The sequence below is a fragment of the Linepithema humile genome, chromosome 3 (genome assembly GCF_040581485.1).
Source record: "Linepithema humile isolate Giens D197 chromosome 3, Lhum_UNIL_v1.0, whole genome shotgun sequence".
In the NCBI taxonomy this organism is placed as follows: domain Eukaryota; kingdom Metazoa; phylum Arthropoda; class Insecta; order Hymenoptera; family Formicidae; genus Linepithema; species Linepithema humile.
In genome coordinates this window covers 1,769,444-1,792,434 of record NC_090130.1, presented here as the reverse complement: position 1 = coordinate 1,792,434, position 22,991 = coordinate 1,769,444, and the positions used below count along the sequence as shown (strand labels likewise).

At 37.2% G+C, this 22,991-nt stretch overlaps 1 protein-coding gene across 3 annotated transcripts in view; it reads right to left on the bottom strand.

Moving 5' to 3' along the window:
- Positions 1–22,991, bottom strand: part of LOC105676371 (uncharacterized) — a 104,814-nt gene that overhangs the window by 8,447 nt on the left and 73,376 nt on the right. For all 3 annotated transcript variants that reach the window (XM_067351310.1, XM_067351309.1, XM_067351311.1), the window contains 3 exons: positions 17,520–17,630; positions 15,810–15,923; positions 4,395–4,465 (listed from right to left, as the gene is read on the bottom strand). In XM_067351310.1, the coding sequence (XP_067207411.1) occupies positions 4,395–4,465; positions 15,810–15,923; positions 17,520–17,630 (296 nt within the window). The remainder of the gene's footprint in view (positions 1–4,394; positions 4,466–15,809; positions 15,924–17,519; positions 17,631–22,991) is intronic.

Below are 22,991 nucleotides of genomic sequence, written 5' to 3'. Positions count from 1 at the left end.
GGCCGATTCGAGTTATGCCCGATTTATACTCCGACTAATTTAATTATGCACTAATCGTCCTAACAGCTTATAGCTATCGTGAACAATGAACCCACGAATCTGAAACTATGCTAATTTTAGCTAGCGGGAGAAAGCTAGGAAGTGCGGAAAGTGGAGCAAGATCGACATTGTGGAATTATAAACCGGAATTAATTTTAGAATAGCGCTGCGATTGCGTGTTAACTTATATTGCAGTTATTTTCTCGTTATCATTTAGCAAATATACATTGCAGGCCAAAAGTTTGAGACCGTAAGATAAGATTTTAGAATATCAGTGTATAATCAGTGTAATTACTTAAAAGTTTGACTCATAGTTTATTCAATATTTTTTGAGTTAAAAGCAACCAACCATTATTTAAGACAGCTGTAGTTAATCTAGTATTGTTTAGTTTCGAAGAAATGACAGAAAAAAAGTACATCTAAAAAACTTTTTATTTCAATATTATAACTCAACGTTAAAAACCTTATTATGTTTTCATTTCAAAGGAGTCGTCGAGGAATGGTCCGAGAAAAATGCTCAACATCAAAAAACTAATAAGCTTGTAGTCAGCTTACCAAGATTAGTGAAAAAAGTAATACAAACTAAGGGTGGTTACTTTGACGAAAAATGTTTAAAACTTTTTTATGTTCTAAACATTATTTTTATAAAACTTTTTAAGATTTTATGACACTATCGTTTGATTATAAAAGAATCTTTCTTCTTATTCTTAAATAATATAAATATATTATAATAAATACTTTTAGTTTTATTTCTTAGAATAAATATTTTCGATTACTGGTCTTAAATTTTTGATCTGCAGTGTACATTGTCTTCGGTTCAGAAAAATGCTTTCCAATTTATAAACTAAGCTATCAGAGAACAAAATTTTACACACTTTTGCTTTTATATTAATAGCTGTTATATATAATGTCATGTATTAAACCGAAAAGATTGTGATAATAGAAGCGATAACAGCAAGCGAGCTTTAACAAAAATAGCTTTCCGATAAAGCTTCTCGCCCGTTTCCGCACTTCCATTAATGTGTATCAATTTTCCAAACATCGAATCGGCGTCGTATCAAACGTTATATCGCGTGAAACTATCCTCAGCGTTTATACAATCTATGGAATGCGTCGAATGCCGCATTATTTTGGGATTTAATCTCCTCCCCCTTCCCCCGCTCCGCGTCGGTGTTAAATATTTCTCACACGCGATACAATCCGGCGTCATTAAACAGCAAATGCGCGTCATCGCGGCTCGCACGGGCTTTATCGGTCCTTTCCTTCGGAATTATCGTTTATCACTCTGTCAGAGGATCAACGATAATATCCAGCTGCATTTTGCTCGTTCGGGAGCGCGGCGCCTGTCACCTTCCATGTTGTTAATCCCTCTTGTAACTCCATTGTCAACAGAAACCATCGAATGTAGCGGTCGCCGTTAATGAAGAGAACCCAGCTAATTAAGTTAATTAATACCGACGTGGATCCTATGGGAAACTTTCGGTGGGAGGGATAGGGCGGGGAGAGAGACCGGTTACAAGCGTGTATACAGAGGAGACACGCAGGACGATTTGCGAAACAGGATAATTACGTTCGTTCCATCGTACAGGTAATGGGAGAATGTTGTTCGCCAGAAATGTTTAGCCGAAAATTAATACCACATCGTGCGCTTAAACAATTAAATTAACGGAGTCCGCGCGTGGCAAATCCGTTTTTATTGAAGCCCGGATTTTTACTAAGCCCCTTTGCAGCGAGCTTGCACGCATTTCATCTGCGCGGCCGCGATCATCTGACTCCTTTGTATTCCGCGGAAGCGATAATTGTCACGTACGAATGGAAGAGATATTATCCGGAATTCTGCGCTACATTGTTAATAGTAATTTATGTGAACGGATTTTAGCAATTCTGTCAGTTACTATAAATTCATTGGAATACGTTGCTACGATAATTTTCAGTTTAGAATAGTTATGCATGTATTTCTACAGAAAAGAAATAAAATATACGAGCTACATCGTAAATTTATATCAAGCGTTTAATGCAAAATACTACACACATGTATGTCCACATACATTCGTGACAACGAACAGACAATTTTGTGTTTCGGTATATTCTCAGGGAACACGCAAAAACAACGCGTGCAACGGATCATAAAAACGACTTTAATTGACACGGACGGGAATCGTTTAATTAATGCATTTTTCTACGCTTCGATAAGCGGATCGCGCACCGTAAATTGCAAACCGTATTTTTTCGTCGTTCTTTTTATTTTTTATTTTTTTTTTTTTTATACTGCCGTACATGCGATGTTCCGATAATTGTAGCAATTCGCGCGCGAAAACATACGCCGATTTCGCATTAATGCGACGAAATTACTAAAGCTAGTGCGGGAATCCAAACGAATGCACTTTCATCGAAAATGAAATGCGTGCCGCATTAATTAGCCTATCACGAAGCACGTTTAGGGGATTCTTCGTAACATCTGCGGGGCATTCCCGAATGTATTGCAATCACTATTATCATATGACATCGCCGATAGATTATTCGAATAATAATGCACCATCGCGCCGATCGACTTTGTAGCAATTTGTGCGTTTGTGAATGCGCGTTTGCGCCGTTGTTTGTAGACGCGATTACGATAGGCATTGTTCCCGCGGCAATTATTATGACGACCGTTTTAGCGAGGACACATACTACGTGTTGCGAAATGGCATTTTAACGATGTTGATAACAGTATCCTTTGTGTGCGTAATTAAACGGTTTAAGAGCCCGATCGTATGATTTCATAGCGTTTCGATATTAATTGTGACGAAATTGCAACCAATCGCAAACAAGTAGTACAGGGAAAATCAAAGAATAATATCGACGGTCTCTTCATTTATATCCTATTTATTATATATTGATAAAAATCTTGTATAAATTAGTCTAACGAAATATATAGAAACGATGTAAGATCGTACAAGTAACAGTAAGATTTTTAATAATCTTGTTTGTGAAATAATATCTGACAATCTAAATATCTGGCTTATTTTTATATATTATATAATATTCATTGCATAAATCATTGCATCACATATATCTTTATGTTTGGTGGTGGATAGTCGTTTAATATTAATAATTTATAGTGAATTATATGTTTATTTTATTTTATGTATTACAATATTATGTTATTCATTGTAGTAATTCCTATTCCATATGCATTACACGATTAACATTATCTACGAGCAACTACACGCGAGTATATAGCGACCTAATCTATCTAATGGATATTCAAACGGATTTATGTACATTTGCAGAATGTTCTGGAATGGTTATTTGATAATGACAATCATTCACTAACAAATATGAGAAACGTATATGAAATTGGCTATTGTTTGTGATCAATAATTCTGGAAATCAGATCCTTCTCCGCCGCTACTTTAATTGGTAACAAAATCGGCGTATTTTCTTTCGTCGATTTTAATTAAGCTTTAGTTTAATAAATCGCAATTAAACAGCTTTAGCAAAATCTTATGCGAGCCCACAAATTACTGTTATACGATTGTTTGATTAATCACATCATAGGTATTCGATAAATCGGTTATTGAGATCTCGCTGTTATTATGCATGACGCAGCACAGAGTTTGACCATGCAATTATGACAATAATTGATGAGTCTAATCGAGAATCGCGTATCTGTGTATCTGCGAATCTGGAATAATGGGTAATCGTGCTTATTTTGCATTAGATGAATCGCACGGAGGACTCATCCAAATCGCATGTACAAATCATCGCACGTTAATAATCAATTTTTATCTCGTTACACATAATTAGCCTTGCGGTTAGATAAGAGTAATATTTCGACAATAATTCCCTTCGATATTGCTCGTATGTTTACGCACCGTTATCTAGCCTGTTTATGCACTGTCTACAGGACTCTATGTGATTACAACGATAACAGTTGCAGCGAATGACACAGCAACGTTTAGTAACGGCCTGATTACGCGTTGCACTGCGCGCGTTGACGATGGCTTGTTATCTGTTTACCGAATTAATTCTCTTCAAATATTTACGTATCGCAAATTAAGCCGCAGTAGTTGTTTTGCGAACTTAAATAAGCAAGTCGTTTGACCGAAAGATCGCACTGTTATTTATGCAGATCCCGTACTTCGGTCATGAAACACACAACTAATTGCAGTATCTTATTTATTTTGTTCACTCAAACACTTAAAGGCACACAATTAGCAGTGTAATACAAGTAGCACAGATCTAAGTTCTAAGTAATAGTTCGTACGATCACAACCCGGATGATATACGGAAGGAAATGTGCCCGGACTAGTCGGGCGGGTCGCAATAACAGCTGCGCCTAAGTGGCGTATTACGTGCCGAATTGTACTCACCGGCAAGGATTCAGGCGTGTGGTCCAACACGTATATGCTGTTCGTGTATCCGTACAGCATCGTGTCCAGATCTGAAACCCAAGGAGAGCAGAACATTAAATTGGATCTAACCAGTTGCGAACCGTACAGCACACTAATGCCGCGGTAATACCGCACACCACTCGCACTCGCGGCTACGTCACCGCACATTCTAATTTACGCTGGATGCAGCGTAGCGCGGAGGGAGAGTAATTTCCTAATACGACGGGATGAGAGAACGCTCTCAAATTCCCGACGTCCCCTCTCGTCCGCCCACTCCTCGCTATCCCACCTCGTGCGTTTCCCTTAGGACTTCGAGTTGCGAGTTGCGAGTTGCTTTAACATCGTCTTACGACAACATTGCATCTAGCCCGGCTCAGTGTTTACGTACTTAGAACTTTCTTGTTACGATGTTACATTGTGCTCCGTTATATTACGCTAGGCTATATCACAATGCGTTTTGTGGCGCTATTCATTTGTCTTTAAAAAAAATAAAAGTATATGTTTTTAAGTAGACGACCGTATTTTAGTCAGACGTAAATAAGTAGTACAAATCAATCGTTGTCGGGCGTATCAGCCACTCAGCAGTTACATAATTTTTTGTAGGATAATTGTTAATTATTGCAGTTATTAAACAGTTCGTAATTGCCAATTTCACTTTTAATAACTTTTGAATTTAATACAGTTTGTAAATGAAATAATTTTCCATGGAAAAACTTGAGCAAGTGTAATTAATCGCAACCATCACATCGATCGTAAATAATGCTGACGCAATAACCGTCGAAGAGTTAACGAGTTTTTCCGCATTGACACTCGCTGTTCGAAGGAGAAAAATTATTATCGACGATAAAAATAATCGAGCAGAGACAAAAATGCCGCAACTGCCATAGCACGTCCGCGTAAAATTTAGTGGCGAGATGAAGATCGATTGCACTATATTTACCGTACAACATTAACCGGGAAAAGACTGTTATAACCCTCAATTAAATTTTTTGTAACTATTCTATATATATTACGCAACGTATTCAGTTCTAATTGATCGCAAAAAGAACAAGATAAATTTTATCCGACCATTCAACATATTTTCTCTTTCCCCGATTTTCTCAACTACTTAGGTACATTTTTCGAGAAAATCGTCATAGGATCTTATAAGTGATGTCCTGAAAAGATCGCTGAATGCTCGAACAGTTGTATTCATAGTACATGCTTTATCGACGATTTATGAGAAAACTCAGTGCTGTCGTGCAACGATGCAATTTCTCAAAAATTATTGCATGATATTGCGCCGATGAACGAATGGCATTTCGGACCTTGATAGCAATTCATTTTGATGCAAAAGGTCTCGATCCGCGATCTATTGTATCGTCCGCATGCCAAGCGGATATACGAGAATCAATAGGATCACAAAGCCATCCAGCGACGGTCTCCTATCGATTGACTTTCGATGAAACGCCACGACTCGCTATCTCTTTGCCTCTTCACTAAAGGATATACAGCACTTCAACATCGCTCCAGTGATTCGGCGGGAATTTCAATTTGTGAAGCCGGCACTATACTGCTAAAGGGCATCCATAGCAAACGCGCAGGATCACTTTGAGACTATCGGACGCCTTGAGCTAACAGAATTTGAATTTGTGACACTTTATGTCGCCTTTCGCCCGAGGAATAAAGATGCTGACATAAACACAGACATAAAAGATATCTTGGATACAATATTTAGAAATTTTTGTTTTCAAAAGGAAAGAAATAATTTCTCGCACAAAAATACTGCGCGAATATCTCACAGAAATAATAATTTTCGTTATAATTTTTTGTTTTAGAATAGGCATCATTATAGAATAGATCGTTTTGCGTGACGCAGATCGGAGAATATGTATTGAGAGCCATGAATAAGCATATAATCGTGCATCAGCGCTGGCAATCAGTTCAAAATTCAATTCCGCGAGGGTGTTTAATCATGCGAGTAGAACGCATTATGCAGCGCGTATTCGACGATAGAAAATACAGAACAGGCAACAGATAGATTTATTATTTCCGGTTCGCCTACATGCCGCACTGAAAACTCTACCGAAATTGGTTGACCAGAAGTCGATTTTCCATTACACAAAGTGTCACTCCAAAAAAATCTCATCCATCGCTGTGACGGACAACATTGTCACAACCAACGCTAATGGGTGCCCACGGTACTGGATCGTTCGGTGCGAAAATTACTGTATTCTGTCAGAGAGGAAAAACAAATGACAACGATAGTATTTATTTTGGTTTCGAAAACAATGGCTTTAAAAAACAAAATTTAGATATTCATTATATTGAGATATTTATATTCCAATTGCATCAAAGAATTTAAAGAACATTTAACTAACATTTGCGAGCAAATCCTAAAGCGCATTAAATCTTCAAACGAACGAACGTAATTGTAGCTGGACGAAGTCCAAGAAAAAGCTCAAGTGTATTGCTCCGAACTCGCTTAGGAAGAACAATTGCAGGACGGAGAAGATGTACACTTGTGGCATTATCGATAAACGAAATTATCGATCTCGAGGCTTTGTTGATTTAATATCGAATACTTATCGCTTCTTAACACAGGGATCATTGAAAATTGTACATCTATAAGTTTACGATAAATTTATAACCATTTCCCAGTGTGGTTTCTTTTTCGTATTAAATCGTATGATATGGTTTGCACGGAATGCACGGTGTATGCTGAGTGCCCGGACGAAAGAGAAACGGCGGAAGAGGCCAAAATACAAAGCTGCGGTGCATACGGCGGCGCGCCGAATCGCGCCCATAAACCGCATCGCCGTTGCATACCGCAAATATCGAAATTGTTTCGCGCCGCTGATATATGCCCGTTCGCCTATCATATTCTTCGCGCATCGCGAATCGTAATCGGTCATAACTCCTATGACGTCGGTTACGACCTCGTTTTCTTCACGCCGTGTCAGATAATGTATTAAAAACTTTCTACGCGGCACGAATTACAGCATTCGAAATATCGTGTGAAAATTACACACTTGACTTTACAGATCGCGTACTTCGTTGAAACGTCAGAGATTTATTTTAGTGTCTTTTTTTCAGGAAATTGACTCTATATCTTCACTTCGAAAGCCAATCGTTTGTTTTAGAGAAAAATACAATGGACGATCGTAAGATCTGCACTATGCAGTCCGCTCGGTTCGCAGTGATGTACCGCAAATGCATCGCAAATAACTCGAGCGTAATATCGAGCCAATCCTGACAAATCTTCTTGTATTACATGATGGACGACTGATGCCGTGCGACTGAAGCCAATCCTCCATATATTCCGTCACGCGTGCTCTCATTTTTACACTAGACGAATGTGTCCTATATTTGAATATTGGCTTTGACCGGTTTTTAACGCACGAGTGCTGTGCTCGGGAAATATTGTGCATTGCACGAAACAATCGTTTAATTGCTATGGTAAAGCATGTTGCTAAAAAATAGAACAATTTGTATTTGCGACAGGAATCGAGAACTGACCTATCGAGTTATTTAAAAAATTCTCTCCGTGCGAGAGATTGAATTCGCGTGTGTGGATTCCCATTGTCACCTCTCGATTTTTTCAAAAAAAAAAAAAAAGAGAGAGAGATAAAACAATTTGATAAGATATATTGCGAATAATCGCTTGCAAAATAGAGAAAGAGTAAGTAAATTGAATTTCTAGGGTAAAAAAAGGAAAAAAGTTCTTCGCTTCATTCCCTCGTGATAAAATTCTCAAATAGCACTGCTATAAAGAAAGAAGAAAAGAAAGGAGTTATAGATATGTACCACTCTTCATCTGGAGGTGTTATCTAATGAAGCGTAAAGAAATCGAAGTACGCTGTACATCAAATCATGAGAATTTATTGCTAATTACTTTTCCATGCCGATCTATTCGGCCGCGAGCACCGCTCGTCGTGGATTTATTGCCATTATTTTTACGCTCCCTCGTGAGCATCTGGCTAATATGTATGCGAACGTTCGAACAATCGCGATGTGATATGAAAAATATGATTTATGACTACTGATCGCCACAAAATACAAAGCTTGGTCTCCTTAAAATGGGGAATAAAAAAGGGCCGGAGCAACCTAATCGTATATTTAACAGATTCATGATTAAATAAAAACAATTGGATTTTTTACGTTATTTATTATTAAACTTTAATAATAAAGAAAAATTTATATACAAATATATAAATGTTTAATACACATTTGTCATAGATGTTTCGTAAAATTGGTTTAATACTTCATATTCAATCGCCAACTTTGTAATTTTGCTGATTTGCAAAACGCCATAAATAATCGTTATAATTGGAGCGAAATGAGAAGTTCGGCTATAATTACGATCGGAACATTGCATTTTACTAATGGCGATAATATTAGTCGTGTCACGGTGATTTACGGACATGGAACGTGACGTACAGATAATTGCTACTTTGGTGCTCGATAATTCAGCGCACTAAATTCCGTTGTACATAGATATATGTATATAAAACTGCTGGGGTAAGCTCGAAAGAAATTGATTTTGTAATAAAATATTGTAATAAAAATCACTTCCGTAAAATATTATTGATTTTTATTTATATAAAAATGCTGCTAGATAATAGAATTCAATCTTCAAATACTGTGAAAGGAATGTGATATAACAATATTCTCTAAATAATTTTCACAATTTTGATAAACGCTCGGCTGTCAAAATCACTTCCTTTCGGCTGCTCGCAGAATCGGGCATGCTTCGCATAGATGAATTCGATCGTGGGATCGAAGTCCAGGAAATCATACTTGTCAACTGCCACGTACGCCAACGCTCGATGCAATTTCCGTACAATCAAACAGCAAACATGGGTTCGTTATATATTGTTGCTCCGTCGCAGCGCACCCTTGTAATTCCATATGCAAATTCTATGCTGCGAGCCCGAGCACGTCGTGCTAGGGGATCAAATCAATATTGTATCAGGAAGGTCGGATGTTGCGTCCAGTTGAATAACTTATACCTCCACATAATCTCCGCTTCTTCCTTTCGTAATTATTGGTAACGAAATGAGACATATTAAGAAACATAACCTTAACAAAAGATAATCTATAATTTCGCAACATTTTAATTTGTCGAAATAAATTTCTTTTGACAAAATTAATTAAATTTATTTTGTCATTACATTGTAGATATTAATATATTGCTATAGAAATCGGTTATCCTTTTAAATTGCATTTTGCCACTATGTTCATTACGTATTCATTATACATGTTCGAACGAATTATTAACCCAGTAATCCCAACGCAGCATGAGGATAAATTTCTGTAGAGATATAAATTTTGCAGATAATTCTTTGCGCATTAGTGAGTTATTTTTACATTTTCTGATAAATATGCATCTCAATTTATCGTGCATGTAGAATAAAAATTTAATATAATTTTAAAATATTATGTTTTATTATCTGAAATGGTAATTTTATAACTGTTAGAGAATTGGGAGCCACTATCGATGTATAATGCAAAGGACAGAATGAAAATTTGAGACAGAAGTGCAATAGATGAATACCGCGATAGATAATAGTAAGAGGAGGGGGAGTTTGCTGAAGCACTAGGACGAAGCTTCTGATTTTCATGTATATCTATATATGTACGATCTGGGCAACCGCAGAATCTGGTCATCCATCTACATTAATCGAAACACGAACCTTGTAACATTATGAATTATGGTATTTGATACTCACGACAGCGCGATAGTTCAGAGGTCAAATTAGATTGACATTTCTATTACATTAAAAGTAAAAGTGTAACCAAAAAGTATGTATTTTCTAAAATGCTCCAAAACCAACATATACATCGGAGATTTTGCAAGCCTACAAAAAATAAGTTTTGCATCAAAATTATTATTTTAACGCCGAGACGTTAAAATATTTGCAGATGCTTCAATCTTGCATTTTACATTTAAAAAAAAACAGTGAACGCACAGTAGGTGCGTTTGAATCTACTGTGAGGATTTCTGTGAGGAATTTTCAAACTTTTCATGTTCTTTAGACGCCGAATTAAGAGAGATAGACCATAGCGTTTAGCAATATCGCACAGTGCGCAAATACCGCAAATGGACAAATATTCGCGCGATAACGAACTTTGTTGTATCGAGATACATGCGGGGTTTTTGCTAGTCGATGCACTTCGCAGAGGCGCAGGACAGTTGATAAACAGCCGTTGCTCGCGACCTATTACAAGTCCTTTTTTGCGCCAATTTGAACCGTCCCGCGCACACGGCGACGCATAAAACCGGTCGACTTGTTTATTGGAGAGCACCAAGTGTGCGTAATTTAATCTGTCATGAACACTTCCTTCCGATCGTCTGCCGCGCTTACATTTCTTCCTAAATCCGTGTTATAAAAATCACGTACATTCTCTTTTATTAGATACAAATAATTACAAAGTGAATTGTTTATAAACTCTCTCAAGAATATTGTTTATCAATATATTATTATATATTATAATGCAGTATGCAGAGATAGACACAAGTTAATAGAGGAATTGGTGGAAACAGGCGTAATATACACTGACTCATAGTTTTATAAGTCAAACTTTGTTGAAAAATTACGCTCCTCTTGCGAGGCCAATAGCGAGATAACAGAATCCAATTAGCTTTTCGTTCGCGCCGTACTTACTAACGTCTTAGAAAACTCGTCGTTGTTAAAAGTCGGTGGTTTCATGAGGCATGCTCCTTAAACTTGTTTCGTAACCGAGGTTCTTCACAAGGCTTCTCGTGGAGAACAAATTTTAATTTTACTCGTGGGAGATAATACAACTTCATTAAACTTTTGCAAAAAGTTTCTGATATCTTCAACATTATCTGCATTTTTTTTTAGCTTAACATTTAATTTTTCACTTACATATCTTTATGGTAATGTACACTTCTCCGAAGCGTACAAGACGGGATATATTTATAACATCTCACGCTTGAGCAAAGTTTTCAAATTTAATAAGATTATTGATATATTAATAAAATATTAAAAAATTATGTATCGAATAAAACTTTCAAATTAATATGGCCAAACTTCTATCGAGAAAGTGTAAGAGCGCGGAAAGAAGACCGAGTCATATAGTGTGTGTTACATTTAGCAAAGTGTATTCGTTTCCTGCGAGTGGACAGTAGGAACGTAGGCAGAGAGAACAGAAAGCGGCACCCCAATCAATAGCCCGTGATGAACGGTCCAATGGTTATTGGTATAGCACCGATAGCGTATAGACGCTCGGTCGGACCCTATGAATTATTCAATGTTAGCCAAGTGGACCTCGGTGTATTTGCTCTTGAACCAAGTCGGGCCCCCATACGGTTCCCCGTTCGGCGGCAAGAGAAAGAGGGGTTGAGGCATTCACCTGATCTCATCCTTTGACCGAGGCCGATATCAAATGCCACAACTCGCGGCGTTCTATTGACCCTGAGTAAGTCAAGCCGTACGCGTGACTTGACGCCGTTACCATCATTGCTGCTCGATAGCATGGCAAACAAGAACTCCCGCTCGCTTTAACGGATGCATTGCAAAAGTTCGCCTCGGATAAGACTGCACACTGTAATAACGCGTGAAATTATCTAATAATTTTCTCGCCTGTTTGCCAGGCAAATATTGCCGGCGGCATTATAAATCGCTCAAACATTTGCTGTTCTAGCAAGCGGATAAGAATACTCGGTATAATGAGAAAGTTCCGCTGGATATTAAACCTTATGCTTAGATGGTGATAACAGTTTTTTTTAGAAAAAAATATTATCATGTGAGTAAGGATTTATTGATACATACACTTTATTGAAATAACACATATTGTTTTCACAATTAATCAATTTTTGATTATTTTTCTAACATCAAAATCACCATTAATATTTTCTCAGTTTTAATTTTTTTATTAATTTATTAATTGAAATAGAAAAATGAACAAAACACTTATCATTAGTGACCAAAACTAGTTTCGATTAGCTCTTGTGTATCGAGTAAAAGATGAATGCTTTTATTTGCAAACATTGTGCTATGAATTGCGTCTCCCTCGGCGAGCAAGTTTAATTAGATCGAACCGTTCGTCACAAGCGGATATCGAATTCTCGATGATATCGGGAAAGGAAAAATACCGATAGTAATCGCAGCCGCGATTCGCGTATGTAATCCGGTTCGTCAATTATCGCCGATAAATTGTGTTTGGAGCCTATTATCAGTGCACGGTCATCTGCGCGAATAAATATGAAATCGCGCAATATGCATCGCACGGGCACAATGTGCTAGAAATCGTAATGATTTATTCGCTAGAATGCGTGTCGCGTCGATGTATTATTTCTTCGTCGCGCGATGTCACGTAACATGTGTTATTCATTTCGATTTCATATTAATAAAACAAATTTTAATTTGGCTTTTACAAATTATGACGATTATCACTATTTACGTAATGTCGCAAGATTATATTTTTTAATGAATCTTTCACAATTAAGTAACTTTTTAGAGTTCTTAAATTATTCATTATTTTACGGATAAATAATGAATTAATTTATAGCACATCAACTTTTTATTACAATTTTTGACAAAACTTATCAAATGCTACATTAACGTCCATATTATAAGTTTTAAACAATTAATCTCTTTGAAATGCTAAGAAAACCATTATTAATTTAATCACGAAATAATTTAATATTTTCCGTACTAAAATTTTTTAAATAGAAAGAAAAAAAGGACATTGATTTATGCAAGAGAAATTAATTTATATAAGAGAAATTAATGTATTCAACACGTGCTAGGCATTTTTCTCGTATTTTAATAAGTCCTACCTAAACTTCTGCCTTTTAATCCCATTAGTGATATTTTGCATTTCTACGTGAGCTGCGTCCGAGTTTGTAATAATAAAGCGCGTACATTTACGATGGCTTTGCAAATTATTAATTATCAAAGAAGCAGCACCGCTCTTGACGTGACAGTTGTCGATTTAGAATTTCATATTAATTAATACAACAGATGGTGTGGGATGCCCCTATGCACATTATTATTAATTTCAACGCGCACCGACTCGTCCGTCGCAAACTGTTTCCGCATTATAACTTCGCCCGATGTGAAACTCCACGAGAGGAGCTTACATTATTTCACGATATGCTTAAATTATCATAGATTGCGCCAACAGTTAGGAAAACAACCCCTAATGAACTGCTTGTTACAAGAAATATGTAATCATTATTGTTTCCAATCGATAAAGTAAGAATAGAAGAATCAAGATAAAGAAATTATCGCATCAGATTTCTATAACTAAATGTTTCATAATGTAATGAATTAATTAGCGGAAATGCAACACGTTTTAATTATTAAATGTCAGTTATATGTGCGCGCAATTTAAATAGCATGAATATATCCACAAAATACTGATATCAAAATAACTGTGATTTTACCGCGACCTAAATTTTTATTCAATACACACATTTTATTATATGATTACTTTTTCCGCCTTGCACCTGATCGTTCGTCCTGCTTTTTACCGATGTGTCAAGCCGGTCACGTTATAAATTTTAAGTAGCTTAATTCCGCGTAATTACCAAAGTTTCTGGGCTGCCTCGCAGGCAAAAGAACGGCCACCTCGGTCGGAGGACTAACGAAGAGAAAGAAAGAACAAAGACGAAGAGGAGGACCCTTCGAAACTTTTTAAGACCAAGCTCTTTAACACACGCCAACATTTTTCGGTCGGTCGTTATTTACTTTTTCCGCGTTCCCGGTGGGCGGTGGCTCGCAAGCAAGGAGGTCGATGTAGGACGGGCGACCGCCGCGAAATCGATGACATTTTGATTTATGAAGCGAAGATGGAAATCCCGCGTCGGGACACAAGACCGGAGGTCGTGTCCTGCGGGACTCCCAGACGCCTTTATTCCACAGCGACGCCAATTTTTTCGATCTACATCTCGATCATCATCGCGCGCGTCGCCCGCTCGTAAGAGAGCGCACTCGCGAGAGTGCTTTCTCATGAGATTTATGAGGTCCCGATGCTGCGGAAAAATGGAGACCGAAAATGTGCCGAAGGGAAGAATCGATCGTTTCGAGCGGTCTATATTTCGTTGGCTAGTCGGGACTAGTTGCGCAAACTGCACCATTTTTGCAAAACTGTATCGAATTTTTTACCCGAATTTTTCACAATATCGAAGTAAATTTAGTAAATTAAAAATAACGGTTTATTGATTTAACAGCGCTCTGTACTGGTTCAGAGCGCTGCAACTTTTGCACAATTCATTTGCGACTGTAATAGCTTTTCAATTTTAATGACAAACTGTTATCCGCCCCGCGATTTTAATTTTGACGGGCCGAGCTCGCAGCGCCGGCCGGTAATTCTTGCCGCAGCTGCTGACGAGTGATCGAAGCTCATCCGGCAAGGACTCGGAGCGTTGGCGGTGCGAGGGGTTGACACGTTATTTCAGGAAGCCATAGTGATTTACGCTTCGATCGCCAATGAGAGCTTGTCTCGGCGGCGACTTCTAAAGAATGTATATAACGTACATCGTTAGCTACCGCCAACAGGCTTTCACTCCCTTGACCTACCCCGTGGCTAAACTTACGCCAGGCTCGGTAAGTTATTACGTCGTGAAAATAAGGGGAAAATTGGAAAGCGGTTTAGCCGTGAAAACGGTGTCAATTACCGTCGGCGATACCGGTTCGAGGGAGGGAGAATGGCGTCTCGCGGCTTGCATCCCTCCCCGCGCAAGGGGGTGCTTTTACGCCGGCACAAAGGATGCATCGAGAAGCCGACCCTAAGAGAATATTTCTCGCCGGTGATTTTCTAACGATGTTACCGGGCAAGATTGTAATTAGCAGGCGCGGGTGAAAATAAGAGAAGAAATTAATTTATTGCGTTCGGAAACGGAAGCTACGGAATGCAATCTGATGAGACGTAACGAGAGGATAATTATGGGCTGGTCGGGGGTAATTTGTTATGTCACCCTTCCGAAAAGTGAATGATAGTCGTCGGCGGTGCGGTGATAAAGTTCAAGGGGTGAACGTGAATAGACAATGAAAAGTTTATCAGTTTCCATACCGGAGAAGTTTCTAATTACGGAATCTCGCTTCTTGAATGACTTTTTCTTGGGAAATAGATATTTGCTAGCGCAACGTAATTCTTAAATTTTGTCTAACAATTCAAACTAGTAAAAAAAACTTTCACTTTCACAATTATTATATTTGTATCTAACTTTCATTTATATTTCACGGATTTCTCGTGACGAAGAATTTACTGTTTTAGTCTTTGCAATCACGACAACTATTGGCAGCGTACAACGGCGTCAAATTGTGGCTATTTATTTCGGAACCCACAGAACTATCCGTACGGAGCGTGTTTACGCAAAGTAATAAATTTCAACTCCCGAAACTCCCTTCGAACTTTATGATAAAGCGCAGCGTCACTTACCGGTGGGTGTACATGGAGTTCTTGCCGCCTCTACGAGGTCTTCGCGACTTCCGGGCGGCGCCTCCAGCATTGTCGCGCTGCCGGAAAATTTCTTTACGCAGAGCAGGCTCAGCGCTAAAAAAAGGCAGAAAATAACAGATTACATCTTGCACTTTTAAATCGAATAAATTTATCTTTATATTGTGAGGAACAAATGTATATCTGTTTCTTGCAGCAAATGTCGCGCAAATTTTTAACTACATTTATCGTAACTATTCGTACACTTTTCTCATGTAGATGATTTGGTATCAAATCTAGACGAATAAACCATCATTCTTCGTTTTCCCTATCACTTTGCGAGATGAAATTGCGATGTAAGTTTAATCGGAATAACTTGGAATTAAGAATGTTAATAGCAAAAAGAATTCACAAGTGGATTTTCAGAAAGGAATTTCTAATTAAATAACCCCGCTAGTATAATTGTGGTATAATTACGGCACATTGCGGAGCTTGCTTAGCATTTTCAGGCGATGTAGTCCGCTTGGCATTCGATAGCTCTTTCCCAGGAAATTGGAGACGCCACCATACATATTTATAGGAGATGCGGAGTCCTTAGGGAATTTGGCAAGCTACCGGAGCACTGCTCTAACCGTTTCAGGACAAAAAGGATCAAGAGTGTCTGACCTAGCTTGCACTGCTTCCGTTCTTGATTTAATTTCATAAGACTTTTTGCGAACATTTTTGTTTCCGTTATTAAATAGAACAGGTACGCGATTTTCTCTGACATACAGTCTCGCTATTTGCGTTTCTCGATAAATAAGCGTTTGAAAATCTCATTTAAATATGTATCTATACTTTCTTAAATTTACTTTATAATTAGATATCTTACAATTTTTTTAAAAGAAACCACATTTATAAAGTTAATCGGAAAATAAATATTTCCTTTTAATATAAAGTTTCGAAGATCGTTTGACAACATGTTGAAATTTGTCGAAGCTTTCAGCGAGAAGCGTTTGTCGAGACGATTTTATTCGTTAAAACAAAAGTTCATAAGAAGCAAAATTTATCTCAAACTTGGAAATTGAAGTTTCGCTGAACGATCGCCGCTCTTTCCGTTCCCCATCCGTCATCTGGGTTACCATGTGATACGTACGTGAGGTGAAATTCGAACGCTTATATACAACGCGTTCAAGGAGACTCAGATCGCACAAAATTTTATTTATTGGGTCTCATTTATCTTCACCATTGTAGTTTTTCATGGCCTCTAATCAAAGATACGATTTTTCTATTAAATTTTTTCCACTGAAAATGTAGCATTATAATCTAACTGAATAAAAATAAAAATTAAAAGCGCACGTGGTATTTTAATAGTGGCAGTTTATAAATTAATGCAATATCGCTAATTGTATACACAATTTGTTTTCGTTAAAAACTAACTGTAATCCTTATACAATTCACTCTCATGGTAATAATTTTCTATTTTTATCCACGAGTTTATAAACTGCAGAATAAAAATGCTGCGGAATGAGCAGTGATTAAATATAATTTAAAGATGGAGAAATTAAAAATAAACACGGCAATGTAAAATCGTTGATCTCCGCACGTCGTTGTGTTAAATGTAGCATTTCTATTGTAAATGTAAAAAATTATGGCGCGTTATATTGTGGCTCTAGAAAATAGCTTGCTAAATAAAATTACAGGCGTAGGCTGAAGCTTGATTTATCGACTCACCCCGCTTCACGTCCCGCCACGTGTTCGTGATTTCGCCGAGTCTGCCCAGTCCGTTTGGTGTCCGTCCATATATTCCTCTCACATCATTCAGATGTTCTGTTTTTCTCGACCCTGCAACAATAGCATGTAACAAATATTTTCCTTTGTTGAACGTCAATAATATTTTGTTTTTTATACCATCGTTTCTATAAACCCAAGTTAAAAGAGAGAGAGTTCACGAATTAATTAAGATTACAGATTTAAAGGAACACATTTTTGTTTTATGTTAAGCAAACTGTAATTGAACATTGAAAAAGCAAGCCGAAGGCTTTTGATCTGTTAAGCATGGAATATGCAAACTTGATTTCCACATATGAATAGACGGTGATAATTAAACGAACAGTCACCGATCGACAAAGCGCCATAAACGTCGAAAGTATTTTAGCGAGCCGCGAAATAATACATTTGTGCCGGCATGCGTTATCGCGACGGCCATTCTCGTTCGGAATACTTTTTTTTCCATACGTCGAAAATTCATTCTGTTCCGCGAGATCTACGGAGATTACATTCGCGTCCGCATGGTAACTCGACGCGACGCAATTTGACGACTACGCGTAGCACATGCGACAAATGCATAATGTGACCGACTTGCATATGCATGAAGGAGCATATATGGCACATATGTGCATATGTACTGCGCCGTGGACCACAAGAGAGCAAACACGAGCGGCGGGCAAACAACCGCGCGCCACAAAACGCCAGAGTCGCTTTAGAACGTTAGAACGTTGTAACTTAAGTTTTATTGCAACCATTGCCGCAACGCTAATGGTAAAATAAAAGATTCTCTACCACCGCCAATTCTGCAGCAGAGCGCTCATTTCCCTCTTCATTACTCAGCGAGTATGCACGCGAGGAAACATGAAACATGAACAAACATTAAACGCAGCTGATATGACTTTTATCTACAGAAACGTAGTGGTCAAGCGCTTTGGATTATAAATAGAGCTATTTTATCAATTACTGCGATTACAGTCAACTTTTTGTCCTCTCTGCTACGCTCCTCCTCCTCGGCGCTGTGATAATCGCTCCAATTATTCTTCTTATAAATCAGCCCGACCGTTATTACATTCTCTGTAATTACTTTATCGTTCTGTTGGGGCAGTGCGGCGCGCGGGCATGAATTTTACACTTAACGCCGATAAAATTCAGGCGAAAGAATTTTTTTGTAATTGTCAAACGTGAGTCGAGCGCCGGCGAAACTGGTCGTAAATTCCACACAACTGGGGAATCTTTTATCTCTTAATGTGACTCTCCGCGCCGTCCCTACGCGATGCCCGCTACCGTTACAAGATAAGGGATGCCGTCTCTTCTCTCCTTAATCTCCACTTTTTTTGCCTCACTCCGCGCTCGATTTCTTAAACGCGCCTCTCTCGCGCAGCGCAAGTACAATTTCTCTCTTGCTATTTTCATTGTTCGTCTGAGTACTGACGAGAGGAAGTACAACAGCAGTACTTACGTTCATTTCCGTAATATACATGTCGGCACCAGCGCCCGAAGTAGAATGTCATAATAATGTCGAGCAAGAATAAATAAGAAACAGTTTAATGCAAAGTTTATGGAATATTTAACTTTTTAATTAAAAGAAATGTGTTTTTCAAAAGCTGCGTATTTTTCTGAATAAGTTCGTATAATAATAGATTTCGTGGAATTGTTTTAATTTCAAAAGCAGAAACGCAGCTCTTGTTATCCGGTACAGAAATTACACTTTACTCGAAACTCCACGCCAATAACTGGCGAGATTACTGGTCGCCCAAAAATATTGTATATTCGTGTACCATTGCGCCATAGTATCGGAAAAAAATTGCGTTTACTTTTGTGAGAGATATATATTTTTTCCCCCAAAAATAATACGCAATGTTTGACCTTACTAGTGCTATCCTTCAGTTTTTATCTTTTTTTCGTTACTCTCTAATTGTTATTGCCACAAAATAATTTATTTTTCAATAACAAATAAATTGTAATATTAAACATTTTTTCAAATATTTTTAAAATATAATAACCAAGAAAAATGCATTGTCTTCTTTCTTGTTTTAAAATTATTATTTTTTATTTTTGTAACAAAACTCTATTTTCTAGAAATATAAAATATGCATTTAAAAAACAAACAATATTTAATTAAATCTACGTACTTATCAAAGTAATGTTGTCAAAATATCGTACATATAAATATTAATATAGAATACATATTAATATAGAAAAGTGTACTGTAAAAAATTATTTCAAATTATATAAGTCTTAACAATGCGAATATTCTTCCCTTTTGCAACAGAAATACATAACATTCTTGAACGCAACCTACGAATATGATTCCCTATCGGTATTGACATAATCTGATATGACAGGTAGGCCTTGGGGACGTTCAAAGAGAATGCGGATATTAATACCTAAACTCCGTTGCGTTTCCAACTCCTACAAAAGCAATTTCAGATGTCACTCAAGATAAGAGAAATAATAATATGAAAATAAAGGCGAAGAGAACTTCTAAAGGAAGTCAAATCTTAGAAAATGAATATAAAATGAGAACAACAGAGCACAAATTGTAGATACAATTGTCGATACAATTAGTATCCTCGGAATACAATATTTTGAAGTTTTATATCTAATTATTAATAGATAACACAGATCTCATAAGATCACACAGACGGTGGTTAATATAAAAAGCTTCAAAGAAGTAATAAAGATATTACGGAGTTTCTGATAAGCGCAGAAATTGGCACGGAGAAAATCGATTGGTATTGCGGGAAAAAGGAAAAGAAAATTCTGATGGGCCAAGTTACATCGCGGTGGAAATTACACGTACTTTCGTCATGTTGCTCTACTCTCGAACGTTGTTCCGATGTATTTTTTTTATCCGACGTATCGAATCGACGCATTTATCTCAACTTTGCGAGATACGCGTGTATCTGAAAGACGCGCTGTTGGAAAAAAACGAGCTTATGACCCACTATACCGACGGAAATATAAAACAGACGGTGCGGAACGGTCATAACCAGCCGTTTCCTCGTACACATTTTTCCTTCGTCCAGCGAAGGAACTTTCAACGCGCTAGAACTTTGAGCTGCGTAACGGGAAATTTGCGGCCAGTAGTGGATTTTCGGAACGCGAAGGATGCAAATTAAACACTGCCGCCAGCGTAAAACGAATGGATCGTAGCTGACGTATGTACGCCAAGGAAAAACGCTCTTGGTTCTTACGAGGGATAGAATTAACTAGCGTCCGTTTAAATCTACGGAAGAGAAGTTACAAATAAGAGATAAGTTATCACGTGGATAATTAGACAGACATTTTAGACATTTTCAAATAGGACTTTCAGATAAGATATAAGCAAAGTGCACAGTTAACATAAAAAAGAAATATCGCTATAGCGTTGAAAATAAAGAAAAGATTGTAACTAATATCTATCGGAAAAGTAAAAATTCTTGTCAGTTAAAGTGATTTATTAAGCATGAGCTGTCGATAGCTTTCTGTTCATTTAAAATTTACTTGATATTCCTCTTTGAAACTCTTTTTCTAGGTCGAATAAGAAATATTTTCTTTAATTTTATTGCATCAATTATCTTTGTCGTTTTGCTCAGTATTAAGAAAATAATAAAGGTGTTTTTCGCAGTTAGTATTTTCTCTTTTTAAACTCCGTAATCGCAACGAATGAAAAGATATTTGAGGGTGAATTTTTTTCTTAATAGTCTGCGTCGAATAAAAGAGGTAATGAGCCGTTTGACAAGCATCATGGCCCTTAAGGAGCGCTTCAAGTACCACTTGAAGGTAGTTTCACAAAGAAATGATACCCTTGACGCTGCTTCGTGTACATATATAATGCATCTTGAAGGGTAATTAATCATAGATTCTTGAATTCGTCTATCGAGAATAATCAGCAGAGTTTCTATAAATTAAAATGTAGTCCAATTTCAGAGCCAAAACTGTCGGAAGAAGGTTGATTATGTAAATGATCATAAATCATAAAATAAGATAAATACAGGAATAAAATTAATTTGTAATTTGATAAGTTAAAAGTAAAAAAGTAATTAAATATTTAAAATTGGGATCTTTATTTATTAATGACTTTTTGTTTTCATTTAGTGGCGCAGAACAAAAATATTGCTTTCATTATTATGGAAGCAGTATTAAAACTGTTTCGTCTTGTTATTATTGCACGTTAGACTGTTAACAAATAATGCAACACTATATTTCGACTTATTATAAATCAAAATCCATTAATCTCATCCATTTATGAAATCATAACAGTTGAAATGAAAAGAACTTCACAATATTATATACATACTTCGCTTGCCTCGCAAAGATATCGAAATTTATGAAAATCCTGTATTATATTACAGAACATTTATGTCGCAGCTATCATTTTACTCCCATTCTCATCCCTTGAAGGAGAATTCTCGTCCTCCGTCCTCGTATATCCTTCAAGTAAATCACCGGCCGTAATTTAGGAAACAAAACGCTCCTTCGCCCGACATATCTGATGGCTTGTACGCCATCAACCGAACTAGTAGTCAATTCGTTGTGTAAGCCCGACCATCGTATAACACGTATGTTGTTCGAACATTTGGTGGATAATAACAAGGGAGCGGGAAATAACAATTCGTTCACGTTAATAAATTAATAAATTACTCTCATATTATTTACGTATAATCAGAAAATTATTTTGCCATTCTCTACTCTTGTAATAATTCATGTAATTAAACAATTTTAACGATAAAAAGAAATGATATTATTAAATAACGCAACAACTTGAGCGTTATATCTAATATAATACATTTGCAGACAAAGTATGCGTGTTATTTAGTTAAAGACACTATAACGCGAGGAATTTATGCCATTTTATCCGCAAGCGATATTAGATTTTGTGATAAATGTTGCTGGAAATTATACGTTAAATGAGATTCGAATTCATTACACGACCTCGCACTTAGCTGGAAACTCTGTAATTTGCATATTCCTCTCTGTAAGGTTATTCGTCTCATCACTGAATACGTCGCATAGTTAGTCGAGAACAGGACAACGCCGGAGTCGGAATTTACATTTTGTTGTATTACAGCATCACAATGTGATGTTATCTAAATATTATCTCAATTTTCGTGTACTTCCCAGTAGCAAATGTACTTCAGTCTTCGTCTATTTGCCGTGCCATTGATTATTGCAGAAGTTTGCTCTCGCGTCGCGACACGGTATTATTCGCGCTTATAAAAGAGATTCAATCCGGCCAAAAGAGAAGCACGATTCCGCAGATGAATCCGACTACAGCAAAATTACCATAGCCGACGAAAGCAAACTTTGCGGAAAGTTTCGAGTGGAAGCAATAACCGACCATCCTGCTTGCGAAGGCGGCGGCGCCTCCGCAAATGTATTCATTTGGAGCGCGATGATGTTCTTCTTTTTAAAAATTCACTTAATTAGCCGCGAGGACAACGGACGCGAGAA